Source organism: Oncorhynchus keta, chromosome 19 (genome assembly GCF_023373465.1).
Source record: "Oncorhynchus keta strain PuntledgeMale-10-30-2019 chromosome 19, Oket_V2, whole genome shotgun sequence".
NCBI classification, from domain to species: Eukaryota; Metazoa; Chordata; class Actinopteri; order Salmoniformes; family Salmonidae; genus Oncorhynchus; species Oncorhynchus keta.
This window is the reverse complement of record NC_068439.1, coordinates 19,062,141-19,083,947: the sequence shown is the minus strand read 5'-3', so window position 1 is coordinate 19,083,947 and position 21,807 is coordinate 19,062,141. Positions and strand designations below refer to the sequence as shown.

General features: G+C 43.7%; 1 protein-coding gene across 5 annotated transcripts in view; it reads left to right on the top strand.

Annotated features, from left to right (window-relative positions):
• Window positions 1–2,206: 2,206 nt before the first annotated feature.
• Window positions 2,207–21,807, top strand: part of LOC118379097 (neurabin-1-like) — a 156,198-nt gene continuing 136,597 nt past the window's right edge. For 2 of the 5 annotated variants that reach the window (XM_052469954.1, XM_052469955.1), the window contains exons 1-2: window positions 2,210–2,524; window positions 4,423–5,978. In XM_052469954.1, the coding sequence (XP_052325914.1) occupies window positions 4,572–5,978 (1,407 nt within the window). In that variant the 5' untranslated portion in view covers window positions 2,210–2,524; window positions 4,423–4,571. Of the gene's footprint in view, window positions 2,525–4,422; window positions 5,979–21,807 lie in introns of all 5 variants that reach the window. The other 3 variants (XM_052469953.1, XM_052469952.1, XM_052469956.1) reach the window with 3 other exon arrangements.

Genomic DNA, 21,807 nt, shown 5'->3' with positions numbered 1-21,807 from the left:
CTGGTGGCCCTTTTCTTGTGGCAACAGGTCACAAATCTTGCTGCTGTGATTTCACATTGTGGTTTTTCAGCCAATAGATATGGAAGTTTAACAAAATTTGATTTGTTTTCGAATTCTTTGTGGGTCTGTGTAATCTGAGGGAAATATGTGTCTCTAATAGGGTCACACATTTAGCAGGAGGTTAGGAAGTGTAGCTCAGTTTCCACCTCATTTTGTGTGCAGTGGACAAAAAAATAGGTGGAAACTGAGCTGCACTTCCTAACTGCCTCCCTCGCTCTGTGCTTTGCTTCTAAAATTATGTAGATGTGATATTGACCCTGCGTGACCAACACAACCCCTCCATCCCTGCCACCCCTCCTTGCAATGTGTAAATCCAGCTGTAAAGAGGGCAGTAAGATGTCTGAGAAGTCTATTAAAATCTGTTCTCCCCCTGTGGTGAACCAGAGCAGACAGATGGCCATGCTCAGCCCCTCAGCCCCCTTTCCTCTTTGGGCTATTCAGCTCAGACAAGGGTCCTGAAGAAGGAAGAAAGGGTCAGTCACTCTTAAAGGCCCAGTACAGTTAAAATTCATGTTTTACTGTGTTTTGGATCATATTGTGAAACAGCTGATGAAACTAATCAGTGTTAAGTCTGAAAATATTTGATCAGTGTTATTTTCTGGTTGAAAAGCCAATCTACACAGGACCGTCTAATTAGCAGGTTTGCATGGGCGGGGGTTTCGGGCTATCCATGGTGACATCATCATGCAGTAAATGAGTTAATAGTCAAATAAAAAACGTAGTTCCAAACCTTTCTACCAATGACAGAACGTTTTCAGCCCCCCCCACTCAGATCACTCCCAGACAGTCCAACAAAAACATTTTTTGCCCATTTTAATGGAAGTCTATTACAGTAAGGTACTTAATTGTTACCCAGAGATTTGATATTGATATAAAAACAGCTGCGTTGGGCCTTTAAGTCTCCATCTTGCTCCCTTGGAGTTTATTATGCTGGGCACAGATACAGCAAGACACACTGGTAATGCTTTTTCCACCACAAGTCTTTAGAAAGGTTCTGTTCCGGCATATATGATCAACGAGTGTGATCCACGATACGGTAGTATATTAAATGTGTAGAGATTTTTTATAATGATTTTGATTGGGTGCATTCAATGCACTGTGAAGAATAGTATAGCATCTCCTGTTCTCTGCAGTTCCCGGATGTTTTTCTTTCTCAATTTCCAATAAAAAAAATTAGGTTGCTTAGCAACATGTTGAGATTTGAGGTGCTAGTAATTGTGGGTGGAGATGGTGAGTGTATTTCATAATATAGCCTATATACTGTAGTCTATATGGGGATTCCCATTCATTGGCCAGTTGAGGACTAAACACTGTAGTCAGTGGGGGAAACCATGTTTGTCAATACAAGCCTTCTAGAATTCTGCTGTATTAGCACATGCCTTTACTCTGCCCGGGATCTCATTTTCTAAACAGACAAGCCTTTGATCCAGGTGATCATCATGCCAATGTGAAATCTATTTATCTCATAATGAACTGCATTAAACCTGATCCTCTCCCCTTCCTTCATTGCATCCCCAATATGATAATGTCAAGTGAATAGTGTACTAAATACAAAATATGACTATAATAATACCACAGTGAGAACTTGTTGTGATAGTGAAGTGTCCATGATGTTGATATTAGTAAAACGGCATCCCCACATTAAAAAAGGAATAATGAGCTCCTTTCAGATCCCAAAGATCCCTAGGTTCTTAATCACATGGCCCAGTCAGCTGCATATGCTATAAGCTGGCTCCTTTGACGCAATACTTTTATTCTAATATAATGTGTTCTTAGATTCATATGGTGTGTGGTGGTACATGTAACCCATTCGGTACTGTAAATGGTAGGATAAGTTAGTTTCACCTAACACTATAACCCTAACCTTAACCACACTGCTAAGCTTATGCCTAACCCTAACCTTAAATGAAGACCAAAAAGCAAATTTTTGTTTTCATAAATGTTTATGATCAAGTCCATTTAGACTTTGTGGCTGTGGTAACTAGTGACAACCATAGTAAAGCCAGTGAAGTTATTTGTGGTGGTATTTTTGCCAGACTGCACTTTCCTGGACCGAACCATTACTGCGATAAGGTTAAACACCTGCCACATGTGTATGCCATTTGCAAAACATCATATTTCCTAAATGTAAAATGTGTTTTTGTTAGTAGTTGATTAAGATATATAAGATGTTTTCACATCCAGTTGCGCACCCTTCATTGAGATGGAATATTTAATAGCGTCGGCTCCCACATTGTGCACACGGCAGCATCACCCATTGCCTGCAATGGCGTTGTTTAGCGGTGTGTAGACCACGGCTTGTGTGTCAAAGTGTCAATAGGGCGACAAAATACTGGACTATCGACGGGCTTGAATGGAAATGTCGTATTGGAGGGGATTTATAACGATAGCAGAGTATTTCATGTGAATTTTTACTGGACTATTTTATGTCACGGTCATTCATCACATGAATCAATGAACGAACGTAAGTCACTCTTTTGTTTTGTGCTTTGTGAAACATCGAGAGTAGCCTGGTGGAAACAGTTAACTTCTGCTTTTTCTATACATGATAAACAACACTATGCAGTAGCCCAATCGTTTTCCTTTACATGGGCTACTGAAATTAAATAATGTATTATAATATATAGAGTTCAAGTGGAGCTGACAACCATGCCTGTGTGGGTGATGCGCGTCTATCTGTTCGACGTAGGATATAGCTCGAGCGGGCGGAAACAATGTTACACGTTCGAGTTTTATCCTCTGCATCTAGAAGTTTAACATTTATGTCCGACGTTGATAAAATGGCTGGGCGGATAGGCTACTGCTTTCCGAAAAAGATTCTAGCACGTTTATATTGTTTATCATAGCAGCAACGTTGCAATTTTTGCATTTTTGTTGACCAGCTGATGATGAAAACATTTTGTCAAATTTATCCGATATCTTTTCACTTTGCAACATTTAAAAATGTATCTTTGTTCTCGTGTATCCTAGTGTTTTCCACCTGATACCCTACGTAGCCCATGTGGGATTTTTTTTATTAGCAAATGTGAATTTCACAAACAGGGTGGTATGATGAAATTACATTAGTATAATAGTAATAACACATACAAACACATTTGAAATAAGGACATTTTATATTGAAATGAAAATTGCGTTGTTCATACTAAATGATATAAACATTATGACAAATGGAATGCACAGTGTATTTGGATCGTTTTTATCAATGGATTATATCACAGTTATGTGTGTGGTGTGTTGCACCCTTTCCCAAAAACCGCCCGTCGAGCCTGCATTTTTCTGCCTGCCTGTCTTTATGAGCTGAACTGTCCTTCAGTCCTTGACTTAATCGAGATGATCATGCAGAATGTCTCGGGCCGGGGCGGTGGGGAGACAGTAAACTACATGGTCAGACCTCAGGTTTAGGATAGGCTTCTATCCTACACGGAAAATATTAACATTAGCTACATAATGGAGAGAAGGCATGTCTCTATCACACAAACATTGAATTTATGTTACAAGATGCTATAGTTCACATTTGTTCATGTATTCAACAATGTTCAAGATGTTTCATGTTTTGTTGAGTCTCTATCTTCAGATGGCCCACACATGATTTCAATCACCCATATTGATCAGTGCTTGTTTTAGCTTACACGTGAGGAAGTGAGTATTGATAAGATAAATGGGTCAACTCACTGCTTTCTAAACAGAGGCATCATTACCATCAGAATGTGTTTTAGTATTGATGGGTATAAATCCATACAGTTGAATATCGGGATATTCTTTTTCACAATATTTCGTATTGTATCGTTTTGACAATATTGCAATATTTTTTGGGGCACTAGTAAAACTCCAGTACTTTTCCTTCATAGATTGTTCTCCATCTTCTTTTTAAATAGGGAGCCAATTTGTTTTCAGCACTTTTATTTCCATGACTGATCAAAAAGAGTTTTCTCATGGCTCTCTCTTGTTCCTCTGCAGCAGACATATGGTGAGCAATATGTTTGGACTACGGAATCGCAATAAAATCACAGTATTGAATCGCAATACATATAGAATCGTGATAATCTCAATACATATCGTATTGGCACCTAAGTATCATGATAATAACGTATCGTAAGGTCCCTGGCAATTCCCAGCCCTAGCTTTTAGAGGGCAAATATAATTTATATTCAGTGCATTACTTGTGCTAAGAGCTTTTAACAGATAGAGCATCGTCTTTGATTACGTTGATTACGTTAATTCATGCTAGGAATGAATGGTGTTTATCAAATGTTCTAATGCTTGATTGCAATTGATCTTCACCTCATATTGTAGTGTAAAGCATAATTATGACAGTTTGGTTGGTATCTTTTTATCTAACAGGCATCGCCTTTTCTCTCCCAGGTGTCCATGGCCCCTAATGAAGTGTGAAATCAAATCACAGTGACAATCACACAGGCAGGAAACTCGCTGGATACTACAGTAGTATATGTGAGATGAAGGCCCAGCGATGCTGCTGAGATCCCCTCCGCCTCCTCATCTCTGACACCATCATGCTGAAGACGGAGGCCTCAGGGGAGAGGAGCAATCTCCGGAGCGCCTCTCCCCACCGCAACGCCTACAGGACAGAGTTCCAGGCCCTAAAGAAGGCCTTCGACCAGCCAACCCGGCAGGACAGCAAGGAGCCCCAGCTCAAGGACACTGAGCGGGTCACCCAGCGCCGGGGACGACAGTATGGTGCCCACGTTAGCCGCATCAAGGACATGTTCATGCAGATGCAGGGCACAGAGAGCTCCAGTACCTCCACCAGGCGGGAAGACCCGTCGCCTCAGAAGATGACCAAGCCCACCAACTTCATCAACAAGGTTGATGGCTCAGTCATCAAGCTCACGCAGCACCCTATAGCAGACCGAACCAGCGCAGGGTCAAAGGTCGTAGAGGCCAGGAAGCTGTTTGAGCAGCAGTCACGTGATGCGTCCCAATCGCCTGTCTACTCCTATGGCCGGGAGAAGAGGGGTTCCCATGAGCACCTGGATGACTGGCGAGGGTCGCGCTCCAACAGGGGCAGCACAGACTCCCTGGATTCACAGTGTTCCAGGACGGAAGCCCAGTCGCCCACCGTGAGCCAGCTGAGCGCTGTGTTTGAGAACGTCGACCACCAGGGAGGGGGAGGAGGGGGCCCATTCCGGCGAGGACGGGCACTCTACTCCCCTGATAACTTCCACCGGCACGGCGACCTCAGCGAAGATGACTCGCGCCAATCCCCGGTGCGTGGTGGAGGGTACAGGAACCGCGTGGGGGGCAAACTTCCCGTGTCCTCATCCTCAGAAGACCTCCTCAGCCCTAGCCCGCTGTCGGAGACGGTGGAGCTAAAACCCTTCCTGCATGAGGAGGAGCCCCAGGAGAGAGAGGAGACAGCAGGGGAGTTAGGACAGAGGGACAGAGAGAGACATCCCGTAAGGGCCACCACCAACGGAGGGGAAGTGAACGGATCGTATGAGGAGAAGCAGGTGGAGGAAACCGACACCTCCAGAGAGACGTCGGGAGTCTGCACAGACTCAAGGCCCACAAATGATGCCACCGTCAGGGACAAGACTTCCGAGGACACCTATGATACCCCAGCTACCCCAGCCCAGGATGAAGCCCAGGATGAGGCAGAAGCCCGTGGGGTGGAGGTGGAGAATGCCTCCTCCAGGCCCAGGGTCTTTCCAGAGGACCAGGCAGAAGAGCCCAATGAGGAATACAGTGGGAACGAGAGGGTGATTTTTAACGCGGACGGAGACGCTTGCTACCAGGGATGGGGGGAGAGCTGTACTGACCCTGAGGATGACCTTTACGGTGATGATGACGTCATCTATGACCCTGGGAATGATCTTACTGAGATCCCTGGTCTACCAGAGGAAGAGAAGGAGGATATCCCTCCGAAGAGGAAACTACGATTCAGCACCAAACCCATGATGGTAAGTCTGTTTTTTCATGTTGTGGCCTTTAACCTCATCAGTGTTGGGTAATATTTCTGGGTGTAAGGTGCTGGGTCAGTTTCATATTTCCCCCACTAATGCTTAAGGTTAGGATTGATGGAGGAAAATGTGACCCTAGATCTGTTAACATTTAATGTTTTTCGGGTCATATAATTATGATGAGATAATCTGAGTTTAGCCGACTCCCTTCATGTCCCAAAATACCATTTATAATACCATTAGTCAGGTAATACCATCAGTCAGATGATACCATTAGTCAAGTGATACCATTAGTCAGGTGATACCATCAATCAGGTGATACCATCAGTCAGGTGATACCATTAGTCAGGTAATACCATCAGTCAGGTGATACCATTAGTCAGGTAATACCATCAGTCAGGTGATACCATTAGTCAGGTAATACCATCAGTCAGGTGATACCATCAGCCAAGTGATACCATTAGTCAGGTAATACCATCAGTCAGATGATACCATTAGTCAAGTGATACCATCAGTCAAGTGATACTATTTGTCAGGTGATACCATCAGTCAGGTGATACCATCAGTCAGGTGATACCATCAGTCAGGTGATACCATCAGCCAAGTGATACCATTAGTCAGGTGATACCATCAATCAGGTGATACCATCAGTCAGGTGATACCATTAGTCAGGTAATACCATCAGTCAGATGATACCATTAGTCAAGTGATACCATCAGTCAAGTGATACTATTTGTCAGGTGATACCATCAGTCAGGTGATACCATTAGTCAAGTGATACCATTTGTCAGGTGATACCATTAGTCAGGTGATACCATCAGTCAGGTGATACCATTAGTCAGATGATACTATTAGTCAAGTGATACCATCAGTCAGGTCCATTAGTCAAGTGATACCATCAGTCAGGTGATACCATTAGTCAGGTGATACCATTAGTTAGGTAATACCATTAGTCAGGTGATGCCATTAGTCAAGTGATACCATCAGTCAGGTGATACCATTAGTCAGGTGATACCATTAGTCAGGTGATACCATTAGTCAGGTGATACCATTAGTCAAGGGATACCATTAGTCAGGTGATACCATTAGTCAGGTGATAACATTAGTCAGGTGATACCATTAGTCAAGTGATACCATTAGTCAGGTGATACCATTAGTCAAGTGATACCATTAGTCAGGTGATACCATTAGTCAAGTGATACCATTAGTCATGTGATACCATTAGTCAGGTGATACCATTAGTCAGGTGATACCATTAGTCAAGTGATACCATTAGTCAGGTGATACCATTCGTCAGGTGATACCATTAGTTAAGTGATACCATTCGTCAGGTGATACCATTAGTCAAGTGATACCATTAGTCAAGTGATACCATTAGTCAGGTGATACCATTAGTCAGGTGATACCATTAGTCAAGTGATACCATTAGTCAGGTGATACCATTAGTCAAGTGATACCATTAGTCAGGTGATACCATTCATCAGGTGATACCATTAGTCAAGTGATACCATTCGTCAGGTGATACCATTAGTCAGGTGATACCATTAGTCAGGTGATACCATTAGTCAAGTGATACCATCAGTCAGGTGATACCATTAGTCAGGTGATACCATTAGTCAGGTGATACCATTAGTCAGGTGATACCATTAGTCAAGGGATACCATTAGTCAGGTGATACCATTAGTCAGGTGATAACATTAGTCAGGTGATACCATTAGTCAAGTGATACCATTAGTCAAGTGATACCATTAGTCAGGTGATACCATTAGTCAAGTGATACCATTAGTCAAGTGATACCATTAGTCAAGTGATACCATTAGTCAGGTGATACCATTAGTCAGGTGATACCATTAGTCAAGTGATACCATTAGTCAAGTGATACCATTAGTCAGGTGATACCATTCGTCAGGTGATACCATTAGTCAAGTGATACCATTCGTCAGGTGATACCATTAGTCAGGTGATACCATTAGTCAGGTGATACCATTAGTCAAGTGATACCATTAGTCAAGTGATACCATTAGTCAGGTGATACCATTAGTCAGGTGATACCATTAGTCAAGTGATACCATTAGTCAGGTGATACCATTCGTCAGGTGATACCATTAGTCAAGTGATACCATTCGTCAGGTGATACCATTAGTCAGGTGATACCATTAGTCAAGTGATACCATTAGTCAGGTGATACCATTAGTCAGGTGATACCATTAGTCAAGTGATACCATTAGTCAAGTGATACCATTAGTCAGGTGATACCATTAGTCAGGTGATACCATTAGTCAGGTGATACCATTAGTCAAGTGATACCATTAGTCAAGTGATACCATTAGTCAGGTGATACCATTAGTCAGGTGATACCATTCGTCAAGTGATACCATTAGTCAAGTGATACCATTAGTCAGGTGATACCATTAGTCAAGTGATACCATTAGTCAAGTGATACCATTAGTCAGGTGATACCATTAGTCAAGTGATACCATTAGTCAGGTGATACCATTAGTCAAGTGATACCATTTGTCAGGTGATACCATTAGTCAGGTGATACCATTAGTCAGGTGATACCATTAGTCAAGTGATACCATTAGTCAAGTGATACCATTAGTCAGGTGATACCATTAGTCAGGTGATACCATTAGTCAAGTGATACCATTAGTCAGGTGATACCATTCGTCAGGTGATACCATTAGTCAAGTGATACCATTCGTCAGGTGATACCATTAGTCAGGTGATACCATTAGTCAAGTGATACCATTAGTCAGGTGATACCATTAGTCAGGTGATACCATTAGTCAAGTGATACCATTAGTCAAGTGATACCATTAGTCAGGTGATACCATTAGTCAGGTGATACCATTAGTCAGGTGATACCATTAGTCAAGTGATACCATTAGTCAAGTTATACTATTAGTCAGGTGATACCATTAGTCAGGTGATACCATTAGTCAAGTGATACCATTAGTCAGGTGATACCATTCGTCAGGTGATACCATTAGTCAGGTGATACCATTAGTCAAGTGATACCATTAGTCAGGTGATACCATTAGTCAGGTGATACCATTAGTCAAGTGATACCATTAGTCAGGTGATACCATTAGTCAAGTGATACCATTAGTCAGGTGATACCATTAGTCAAGTGATACCATTAGTCAGGTGATACCATTAGTCAGGTGATACCATTAGTCAAGTGATACCATTAGTCAAGTGATACCATTAGTCAGGTGATACCATTAGTCAGGTGATACCATTAGTCAGGTGATACCATTAGTCAAGTGATACCATTAGTCAAGTGATACCATTAGTCAGGTGATACCATTAGTCAGGTGATACCATTCGTCAAGTGATACCATTAGTCAAGTGATACCATTAGTCAGGTGATACCATTAGTCAAGTGATACCATTAGTCAAGTGATACCATTAGTCAGGTGATACCATTAGTCAAGTGATACCATTAGTCAGGTGATACCATTAGTCAAGTGATACCATTCGTCAGGTGATACCATTAGTCAGGTGATACCATTAGTCAGGTGATACCATTAGTCAAGTGATACCATTAGTCAAGTGATACCATTAGTCAGGTGATACCATTAGTCAGGTGATACCATTAGTCAAGTGATACCATTAGTCAGGTGATACCATTCGTCAGGTGATACCATTAGTCAAGTGATACCATTCGTCAGGTGATACCATTAGTCAGGTGATACCATTAGTCAAGTGATACCATTAGTCAGGTGATACCATTAGTCAGGTGATACCATTAGTCAAGTGATACCATTAGTCAGGTGATACCATTAGTCAGGTGATACCATTAGTCAGGTGATACCATTAGTCAGGTGATACCATTCGTCAGGTGATACCATTAGTCAGGTGATACCATTAGTCAGGTGATACCATTAGTCAAGTGATACCATTAGTCAAGTGATACCATTAGTCAGGTGATACCATTAGTCAGGTGATACCATTAGTCAAGTGATACCATTAGTCAGGTGATACCATTCGTCAGGTGATACCATTAGTCAAGTGATACCATTCGTCAGGTGATACCATTAGTCAGGTGATACCATTAGTCAAGTGATACCATTAGTCAGGTGATACCATTAGTCAGGTGATACCATTAGTCAGGTGATACCATTAGTCAGGTGATACCATTAGTCAAGTGATACCATTAGTCAGGTGATACCATTAGTCAGGTGATACCATTAGTCAAGTGATACCATTAGTCAAGTGATACCATTAGTCAGGTGATACCATTAGTCAGGTGATACCATTAGTCAGGTGATACCATTCGTCAAGTGATACCATTAGTCAAGTGATACCATTAGTCAGGTGATACCATTAGTCAAGTGATACCATTAGTCAAGTGATACCATTAGTCAGGTGATACCATTAGTCAGGTGATACCATTAGTCAGGTGATACCATTAGTCAAGTGATACCATTAGTCAGGTGATACCATTCGTCAGGTGATACCATTAGTCAGGTAACTTGTATTTGGAGATTTGAAAATAGAACACTCCTCAACCTACAGCACCAATGGTAGCTATGCCTCTCTGATGAAGAAGATGATGATGATGATGATGAGCAGTAGAGCGTAACAGCCATAAACTTATTTAACTATCTAGACAAGGCCTGGGGGTCTGGTAGCAATGTGGTATTCGGGGTCACACTGCTGCCTTCTGGGTAATGTGTGCATGAAAAGCTAACCGTATATTCGTCATTATTCTGGCTCAGCGGCCAGTCGGTCTTCACACCGGTAGAGACCTTGATGTGTTTTAACCTCCATTCCATGAGTCTGTCAGTCAGTTCATCAATGTTCTTGGTATTATTCACGAGCCACAAAACAGAAGCAAAGTGGCTGAAGTGGGCAGGGGCTACCTGAACTTGTTTTGGTTTAAGTTGTAAATGTTTTGCTACGGTGTGAACTAATGAATATGACCCAGGTCTCCAAGTGGGAAATGGTGTGGATTGATTGGGTAACATTGTGAGCTGTGCATTAGATGTGTGTATCCTGCTGAGTCATGTTAAGTACATTTCTCAGAATATGAAACAGGACAAGGAATTATGTTGATGTAGATTTTTAGAATATGTTTGCATCACATTTATCCATAGCAGGACAGATGAATTCAGCACATGTATTCTGAATATATAAAACTCTTTATGTTATTACAGTTCTTTTTTCAAAGGATTACATCCAGTTTATAATGGGTGCGTCTCGACTCAAATTCCTCCAGTTGGTTTATTTCCTTGTTCTTGAAGATCTGTTAACTCTCTGGGAAACAATGACTTCCCTGTCTGTGTTATTGCTACTGATATGAACAATAACACTGATCAAGAACTGTGTGTGTGTGTGAGAGAAGGGAGTGTGTGTTGTGTGTTAGTGTGTGTGCGTGTGCGCGTGCTAGTGTGTGTGTGTGAAGGGAGTGCCTATCAAGATCAGAGGCTAGCTAAGACAAACATTCCACAGGTTTGGGATAGATCCTATTAACATGCTGTAACGGAGTGGAACAATTACCCCAGTTATATGTAATGTTGGACCGCTAATCTTCCTCTCACACACACACACACACACACACACACACACACACACACACACACACACACACACACACACACACACACACACACACACACACACACACACACACACACACACACACACACACACAGGAGCAGCCGGAACACACACTCATGGAGGCACATAAATGCACACACCAGCACACACACATAGATACACACGTGTGTGCTGTGGCCTTTCCCTTACCGAAGAGGATAGGATCAGCGAGGTTTACTTTTTCGTACAGTATGAAGTACATCATATTCTTTGAATACCATTATCAGATCACATCCCCATGCTACACAAAAATGTTATTCTCAGATAAGCCAGCTGATTGTAAATGTTATTCTGTATATAGGTCTGCCAGCCGTGCTGCCCAAATGTACTATAATGATGCAAATAAACCATAACCAGCCATCACAATATGTAACAGTGACTGCTTTTAAAACATGAATATTGGGTTAAGAGTTCAACCATTTCATCCCACTGCTCCTATTAATATACAATATAAGAACTCAAAACATTTCCAAAGAGCTATAAAGCGGTTATTGTTCCAAGACAGTCTGTGTTTGTGCATGTGTGTGATACGATAATAGAAAATACAAAAACTACACATTGTGGACCATTCAAATTGAGTTTTGAGACTCTAAAATCAATCATGGTCAAACGTGTGTGTGTGTGTGTGTGTGTGTGTGTGTGTGTGTGTGTGTGTGTGTGTGTGTGTGTGTGTGTGTGTGTGTGTGTGTGTGTGTGTGTGTGTGTGTGTGTGTGTGTGTGTGTGTGTGTGTGTGTGTGTGTGTGTGTGTGTGTGTGTGTGTGTGAGTTGAAATGTTAAGCAGCTCCAGACATCTGTTCTCCCAGAGAAGGTATTACCTCTTGCTCTTTAATCATATATAATATTAAACTGAGGCAGTGTTTCTTTCTCCCTCTCTCCCCTCTCCTTCTCTATCTCCCCTCTCCTCTCTCTCTCCCCTCTCCTTCTCTATCTCCCCTCTCCTCTCTCTCTCCCCTCTCCTCTCTCTCTCCCCTCTCCTCTCTCTCTCCCCTCTCCTCTCTCTCTCCCCTCTCCTTCTCTCTCTCCCCTCTCCTCTCTCCCCTCTCCTTCTCTATCTCCCCTCTCCTTCTCTATCTCTATCTCCCCTCTCCTCTCTCTCTCCCCTCTCATTCTCTATGTCCCCTCTCCTTCTCTCTCTCTCTCCCTTCTCTCTCTTCCCTCTCCTCTCTCTCTCCCCTCTCCTTCTCTATCTCTCTACCTTCTCTCTCTTCCCTCTCTCCCCTCTCCTTCTTTATCTACCCTCTCCTTCTCTCTCTCTCTCTCTCCCTTCTCTCTCTTCCCTCTCCTCTCTATCCCCTTTCCTTCTCTATCTCCCCTCTCCTTCTCTCTCTCTCCCTTCTTTCTCTTCCCTCTCCTCTCTCTCTCCCCTCTCCTTCTCTATCTCCCCTCTTCTTCTCTATCTCTCTCCCCTCTCCTCTCTCTCTCCCCTCTCCTTTTCTCTCTCTCCCACAGCAAACAAACAGTGTTCTGTCTTTTGTTCCGGCTCATGAAAGAGACCGAGATATTTCTCCCTGAGCATGGCCCTTCACTGGGGCTGACCACGCAGGAGACCCGCTTGACCCCGAGGCAGGCAAACTTACAATGAAGAACATTGAAAAGAATAGATGTAGTCAGTTAATCTTACTTAAAAAATATATGGAATATGTCTTGGTGCCTCTCAAAGTGGATAAAATGATCTTGACATCCCGTTTCTAAACCTTAAAGGGACAGTCTGCAGTTGCTACATTAATTTTTGGAGTTATAAATGAATTATATTTACCTATTGATTATTGAAGAATTTAACTTATGAATAACTCATGAGTTTAAAGTACTACTTGATATTGGTATTTTGTTAGGATCCCCATTAACTGTTGGGAAAGCAGCAGCTATTCTTCCTGGGGTCCACACAAAACATATCATACCGCATCAGAACCCAAAATATTTACTCCAATGTTTGTAAACAAAGTAAATGTAAACACGCACTATATAGACTATAAAAATGGTTACAACTATAATCTTGATATAATGGATGGTCAGTTCTTTCATTCACTCTCAGTCCTTTTCATGTCTATTCATTTGAGAGTTGGTTACATTTCTCGTGCTCCAGTCCTCAGGTTTTCTGTTGTTTCAACCTCTGATTCCTGCTTTAATAGATCTGAGAATCTATTTGGAGGCTGCTGGTGGCTTGTGGAAAACTGGTACATAAGCTTGTGGCGGCTGGCGATATAAAAACACACTTTGTTTATTCCTTTCTGCATTGATGCACACAGATGCAGAAATATCTATTTATGCCGATATACGTCTCTATACAAACAGAATGCTTGTTTAACTAACTGATTTTTATTGTATATATCTAGGCACCAGATGATCTCCATACACCCATTTATCTGTCAGTATGTGGAGGGACATTGCTCGGCTCGTCCGAGGCAGAGCCAGCCTCTTCTCATGGAGGGTCTGGGTCTGACACATAGGACATCAGTCTTACTGGTCATTGGAGCCACTCAGCTTATCCTTGGCATCATGGCCTCCTCAGCCAGTCATTGGTTGCATCCAAAAAGGCAGCCTTTTGCCTACTTAGTGCACTACTTATGACCAGGGCCCATTGGGCTGTAAAGAGAATAGGGTGCCATTTAGGGCGCATACATGGTCACATCTCAAGACTCTGCTGTGCTGGTGTGTTACTGTGCAGCTCCCTCTGTAGCCTCCAGGTTCTACAGTCACAGTTCATATCATATAGGATTAGAATGGTCAATCCAGAACAGGAGAAATGGGATGCTTTAGGATTCTTTGATCTATATAGCTCACCCTTAATCCACATTGAATCATTCTGGGGAATAGCAGAATACTTACACAGAGAACTACAGTACTGTGTGCCTTTGCACCAAGGACTTTTCAACATTAGTAACTAACTGTCTGTTCTAATTGAATGGTCATTTGCGCTTGTTCAGGATACTGGTAATCCAAACAAGGGCCTCTACCACCTCTTTCTGAGATTCTCTCCCTGTCACTGTCCCCTCTCCTCTTTATTGCCTTTAGTAAATACTGGCTCTTGTGACAGCTTCCTTACCTGAGAACTAGAAACCTATGTGAGCTCTCCAAGCTATCACAGAGGCTTTATCTCAATGGGCTACCACAGTCATGTGGTCTGAAGGAGACTCTGGTTCAAACCCAGTGGGTCACACCTACTGTTGTGCGGGACCTATAGTCCCTCGCTTTCTCTGATTCCTTCCCTATCTTCCTCCACTTGAATGGTGTTTATAGCAGCTGTAATGAAACGTTTGTGTCTAATATGGAAAAGTTGCTTTTGCCTCAGCTGTGACATCTTGATTTCCTAATGGAATGAAGCACATGTGAAGGACTGACTGGTAGGCAGAGGCACTAGTGAATGAACATTGAAGTGATTGTGTAATTGTATCCTCTCTGTGCTGCACTTACATCAAATAGGCTAGCGTTTAGTCTGTTAGGGTTTCTGCTCACCGTTTAGCCCACTGTACTCAATCAGTTACATGCTGAGTAGTGAAGAATGTAGCTCTGAAGAACCAAAGGCATATTAAATCAATGTGGAGAGGAGTAGGTCTATTTTGAGAGGGGCTGAATTTATTGAACAGTCAGCATTACGGAGAAAGTATGGACAGTTTTATGTTGTACTCTACCTTTGTTTTCATTTGACTCTGATAAAGGGTTGGGATTGTCTAGTTCAGGGTGTTAGTGTGCATTCCTCTACAAATGGTCAAGAGCTGCGCATCCTCCATAACACAACCAAGCCGCACTGCCCACATAACCCGGAAGGTATCTTTCTACATGAAATAACATCATCATCTGAAAATGTTAGCCTTTTCCCCATTTAAAAAACATAAACATAAACTTTTTATGGTCTCCAATGGGTTGGGATTGTCTAGTTCAGGGTGTAGGTGAAGGTCAAGAGCTGTGCATCCTCCATAACACAACCAAGCCGCACTGCCCACATAAGGAAACACCATATACCTGGCGACTGTGTCAGCATGCATTGCACCTGGCCCGCCACAGGAGTTGCTAGAGCGTGATGGCACAGGAACATCCCTGCCAGCCAAATCCTCCCCTAACCTGGATGATGCTGGGCCATTTGTGGGTCTCCCAGGAACAGACCGCTGCAACAGAGCCTGGACTCGAACCAGGATCTCTAGTGGCACAGCTAGCACTGCGATGCAGTGCCTTAGACCACTGTTCCACTCGGGAGGACCCTTCACTTTAGCCTCCTAACAGGATTAGGTCCTCTAGCCTGGCTACAGATCTGTTTGTACTTGAGCCAACAATGCAGACTATCAAAGGTAGTCAGAGGATTAATTGTCTAAAGCACATCTGGACAAGGCTATAGCATAGGGGCATAGGGGCTAAAGAGCCTCCGGAAGAGGAAGAGGCTGATATTCAGTGGGACAGAGAGACTGAAGATTTTGTTTGTATACAGTTGAGAGGTTGTTTTCCCTTCTCAATATTCAGAGAGAATTTGGTGCTATTCTTGTGTGAACAAAACCATCGCACACAGGTCTATGACAATGTCTCTCTCTCCATCCCCACCCTCCCTCTGACTGAACTCAGTGAAGCAGTGTGACTCCCTCCCGTCAGACTGAACAATCTGTAATCTGTGTTGGTCTGTAATGAGGCTGAATTTGTAATATGTGTTGGGCTGTAATGAGACTGAACATGTAATCTGTGTTGGTCTGTAATGAGGCTGAATTTGTAATATGTGTTGGGCTGTAATGTAATCTGTATTCTTCCACATTTTGTTACGTTACAGCCTTATTTTACAATGGATTAAATTAACAAATGATCCTCAGCAATCGACAAACAATACCCCTTAATGACAAAGCAAAAACAGATTTTTTTACATTTGAGCAAATTTATCAAATATTTTAAACAGAAAGACCTTATTTGAATAACTATTCAGACCCTTTGCTATGAGACTCGAAATTGAGCTCAGATGCATCCTGTTTCCATTGATCGTCCTTGAGATGTTTTTACAACTTGACTGGAGTCCACCTGTGGTAAATTAAATTGATTGGACATGATTTGTAAAGGCACACACCTGTCTATATAAGGTCCCACAGTTGACAGTGCATGTCAGAGCAAAAAAAAAAAAAATGAGATCGAAGGAATTTTCCGTAGAGCGCCGAGACAGGATTGTGTCGATGCACAATCCTGTGCATCGACACAAGGGTACCAATTTTTTTTTCAGCATCATTCTTAAATGGAAGAAGCTTGGAACCACCAAACTGAGCAATTGGGAGAGAAGGGCCTTGGTCAGGGAGGTGACCAAGAACCCGATGGTCACTTTGATAGAGCTCTAGAGTTCCTCTGTAGAGATTTTATTTATTTATTATTATTTATTTTTTTTACCTTTATTTAACCAGGCAAGTCAGTTAAGAACACATTCTTATTTTCAATGACGGCCTGGGAACAGTGGGTTAACTGCCTGTTCAGGCGCAGAACAACAGATTTGTACCTTGTCAGCTCGGGGGTTTGAACTCGCAACCTTCCGGTTGCTAACTAGTCCAACGCTCTAACCACTAGGCTACGCTGCCGCCCCAGATGGGAGAACCTTCCAGAAAGGTCCAACTCTGAAGCACAACACCAATCAGGCCTTTATGGTAGAGTGGCCAGACGGTCAGTTTAAGGCACATGACAGCCCGCTTGGAGTTTGTCAAAATGCACCTAAAGACTCAGACCATGAGAAACAAGATTCTCTGGTATGATGAAACCAAGATTGAACTCTTGGCCTGAATGCCAAGCGTCACGTCTGGAGGAAACCTGGCACCATCCCTATGGTGAAGCATGGTGTTGGCAGAATCTTGGGGATGTTGGGGATGTTTTTCAGTGGCAAGGACTGGGAGACTAGTCAGGATCGAGGCAAAGATGAACGGGTCAAAGTACAGAGAGATCCTTGATGAAAACCTGTTCCAGAGCGCTCAGGACCTCAGACTGGGACGAAGGTTCACCTTCCAACAGAAAAACAACCCTAAGCACACAGCCAAGACAACGCAAGAGTGGCTTCAGGACAAGTCTCTGAATTTCCTTGAGTGGCCCAGCCAGAGCCCAGACTTAAACCTGATTGATCATCTCTAGAGAGACCTGAAAATAGCTGTGCAGCAACGCTCCCCATCCAACCTGACAGAGCTTGAGAGGATCTCAGAGAGGAATGGGAGAAACTCCCCAAATACAGGTGTGCCAAGCTTTTAGCGTCATACCCAAGAAGACTTGAGGCTGTAATCACTGCCAAAGGTGCTTCAACAAAGTACTGAGTAAAGGGTCTGAACACTTAAGTAAATGTTTTCTTTTGAATAAATTAGCGGAAATTTCTGAGGTATTGTGTGTAGATTGATGAGGGGGGAAAAATCTATTGAATAAGTTTCAGAATAAGGCTGTAACCTAACAAAATTAGGAAAAAGTCAAGGGGGTCTGAATATTTTCAGACTGCACTGTTTATCCCTCTGTGTGTATTATTCATGATGTGGTGTTTTTGTTTGCTTGTTTCGGTGACACCCAACCCTCTGGGATTACATTTGTAATGATCCAGGAAACCTGAGCCGATGCCTGTGGTTATGGAGGCCTCCTGCCCAGTCTGTCGTCAGTTGTTGGTCGATGATGTGTAGAGAGGTCCGTGTCAGTCGCCTCTCGTCCCCTCTTGTGACTTCACTGTCCTCTCACAGAGGCAGAGCGCGTCGTATTGTCCCGATGCCCTGTTTTTACAGAACACCAGATGAACATCCCAAATTGCACCCTATTCCCTAGTGCACTACGTAGGGAATGGGGTGCTGTTTGGGACTGAACCTAGGAGGCCTCTTAACAGTGATACAGTGTTCAGTGTTGTGCAGAGCCACCCAGCCAAGAGTGTTACTGCCATCTCACTCCGTGCTCTCGCCCGTTGTGGGTCAAACACTAATGCATCAGAGATTCTCTGAGGCCAACACGTGGAAAGTTAAAAACACATACAATACAGTATGTTGCACTGTATACAATGTTCAAGTGAGCTACTGTCATCAACCAAGTGAAGGAATGATGGAATGGTTGAAATTCTCTATGACAGTTTCCATGATATTGTCAGTGTAGCTCACAATCTATCAGGCAACCAACCCAGTCATTCTAAGTCATTCTAACTAGCCTAATGAATAACATGGGATTTGAGAGGGCGTATGGATTGAAGAGACACATTATAGTAGTTAGTGCCTTAACAACCATGGTGCTTTTGTTAGCATGGAGAATGTATGCCCCTCCTGCCCACACATTGAATGCGTTCCAAATGGCACTCTATTCCCTATATTGAGCCCTATTGGCCCTGGTCAAAAGTAGTGCACTGCAAAGGGAATAGGATGCCATTTGGGACGTTACCATTGTATGTGAAGGAGGCGAATGCATGACATGAAGGAGACAATTATTGACTTCCCATTCAGGGTCTGTCATTCTTTCTTGGGCAGATAAGCTGCCAACAGGGTCAGCGATTTGGTTCATGTCAAGTAACAAGCCAAGCAAGGAAAAGTAACCTGGATGGATTTAAGGCCTGTATGCAAACATTTCTGGATGGGTTGTCTTTATAGAAACTTCTAGCGCTGTGCTTGTCAAGCTGGAGATCTGTTGTTGTGCATCCCAAATGGCACCCTATTCATGATGTAGTGTACTACTTTTGACCAGGGCCCATAGTTCTGACTCATCACATTCTCTCTCCATAACAACATGCTCTTTTCACAGAGGCCAATGTTACTCTGCTCTGCTCTGCCTGCAGGTTTTGGAAAAGACTGAGGAGGAAACATCTCCCTTCTCTTTCTCTTCCTTAGTTTCTCTCTCCATTCTCTGTTTCTCTCTAACCCCCCTTCTCTCTCTCTCTCGCTCTCTCTCACTCTCTCTCTCTAATGATGCAGGCCATCATAGTAAATAAGAATTTGCTCTTAACTGACTTGCCTTGTTAAAAAATGTTAAATAAAAAATGAAAATAAATAAAATAACCCATCCTCTCTCTCTCTCTCTCTCTCTCTCTCTCTCTCTCTCTCTCTCTCTCTCTCTCTCTCTCTCTCTCTCTCTCTCTCTCTCTCTCTCTCTCTCTCTCTATCCAATCAAAGGACTTTATTGATATAAACAAAAGTGAAATAAACAATATAAAATTAACAGAAAACATTACACTCACATATGTTCCAATCCAATGGAATAGACAAGAAACAAAATCTAAATAAACAAGGGAAATATTAGTAAACATTAAACTCACAAAGGTTTTAAAAGAATAATGACATTTCAAATGTACAGTGTTGTATCAATGAGCAAATAGTTGGAGTATGATCAGATCAGTGTGATCTGTGGAAAATGTGTGTCTCTAATGTGGTCATACATTTGGCAGGAAGTTAGGAAGTGTAGCTTAGTTTCCACCTCATTTTGTGAGAAGTGTGCATATACTGTAGCCTGTAATCTCTTGAGAGCCAGGTCTGCCTACGGTGGCCTCTCTCAATGGAAAGGCTATGTTCACTGAGTCTGTACATACAGTAGTCAAGGATTTTCTTCATTTAGGGTCAGTCACAGTGGTCAGGTATTCTGCCACTGTGTACTCTCTGTTTAGGGGCAAATAGCATTCCAATTTGCTCTGTTTTCTGGTTGATTCTTTCCACTGTGTTTTTGCTTTCTCATATTTTGGTTGGGTCTAATAATTGTGTTGCTATCCTGGGGCTCTGTGGGGTTTGTTTGTATTTGTGAACAGAGCCCCAGAACCAGCTGGCTGAAGGGACTCTTCTCTTGGTTCGTTTCTCTCTAGGTGAGGGCTTTGTGGTAGAATGTGTGGGCATTGCTTCCTTTTAGGTGGTTGTAGAATTGAACTACTCCTTTCTGGATTTTGATAACTAGTGGGTACATTCCTAATTATACACTGCATGCATTGTTAGGGGTTTTGCATTGTTCACAAAGTATATTTTTGCAGAATTTTGCATGCAGTCTTCATTTGGTGTTTGTTCCATTTTGTGAATTCTTGGTTGGTGAGTGGACACCAGACCTCACAACCATGGAGGGCAATGGGCTCTATGACTGATTCAAGTATTTTTAGCCAGATCCTAATTAGGATGTTGAGTTCAATGTTCCTTTTGATGGCATAGAAGACCCTTCTTGCCTTGTCTCTTAGATCGTTCACAGCCTTGTGGCTGTTACCTGTGGTGTTGATGTTTAGGCCGAGGTAGGTATTCTTTGTGTGCTCTAGGGCCATAGTGTCCTGGCGGATCCTGGCAGACTGCCGGCTCTGGCGGCTCCTTGCAGACTGGCGGCTCCTTGCAGACTGGCGGCTCTGGCGGCTCCTTGCAGACTGGCGGCTCTTTGCAGACTGCCGGCTCTGGCGGCTCTTTGCAGACTGCCGGCTCTGGCGGCTTCTTGCAGACTGGCGGCTCTGACTGGCAGCTCAGACTGGCGGCTCTGGTGGATCCTGGCTGAATGGCGGCTCTGGCGGATCCTGGCTGAATGGCGACTCTGGCGGATCCTGGCTTACTGTCGGCTCTGGCGGCTCCTTGCAGACTGGCGGGAGACTCTAGCAGCTCTGGACAGGCGGGAGACTCTAGCAGCTCTGGACAGGTGAGGCGCACTGTAGGCCTGGTGCGTGGTGCCGGCACTGGTGTTACTGGGCCGAGGACACGCACCTCAGGACTAGTGCGGGGAGGAGAAACAGGGAGTACTGGGCTCTGGACATGCACAGGAAGCCTGGTGCGGGGGGCTGCCACCGGAGGACTGGTGCGTGTAGGTGGCACTGGACGTGCAGGGCCAGGGAGGTGCACAGGAGGCCTGGTGCGTGAGGCTGGCACAGTCTTCACCATATGACGAGCACGCACCTCAGGACGAGTATGGAGAGCTGACCCAGGTGCCATCAAATCCCCTACACGCTCCGTCGGGCGAATGCCGTGCCTCATGCACCAACACAGCACCTCCCTCATAACTCTCTCTCCTCCAATTTCCCCATTAACTCCTTCACGGTCTCTGCTTCGCTCACCTCCAACACCGGCTCTGTTTCCATCCTTGGCTCCTCACGGTAAACAGGGGGAGTTGGCTCAGGTCTGACTCCTGACTCTCCCTGTGCCTCCCCCCAAGAAAGTTTTGGGGCTTCCTCTCGGGCTTCCTCCCGCACCGCCGTGCTCATTTCGCCAACTCCATTCTCCTGTAACCCTCCTCGCACTGCTCCAGCGAATCCCAGGCGGGCTCCGGCACTCTCCCTGGGTCGACCGCCCACCTGTCTATCTCTTCCCAAGTTGTGTAGTC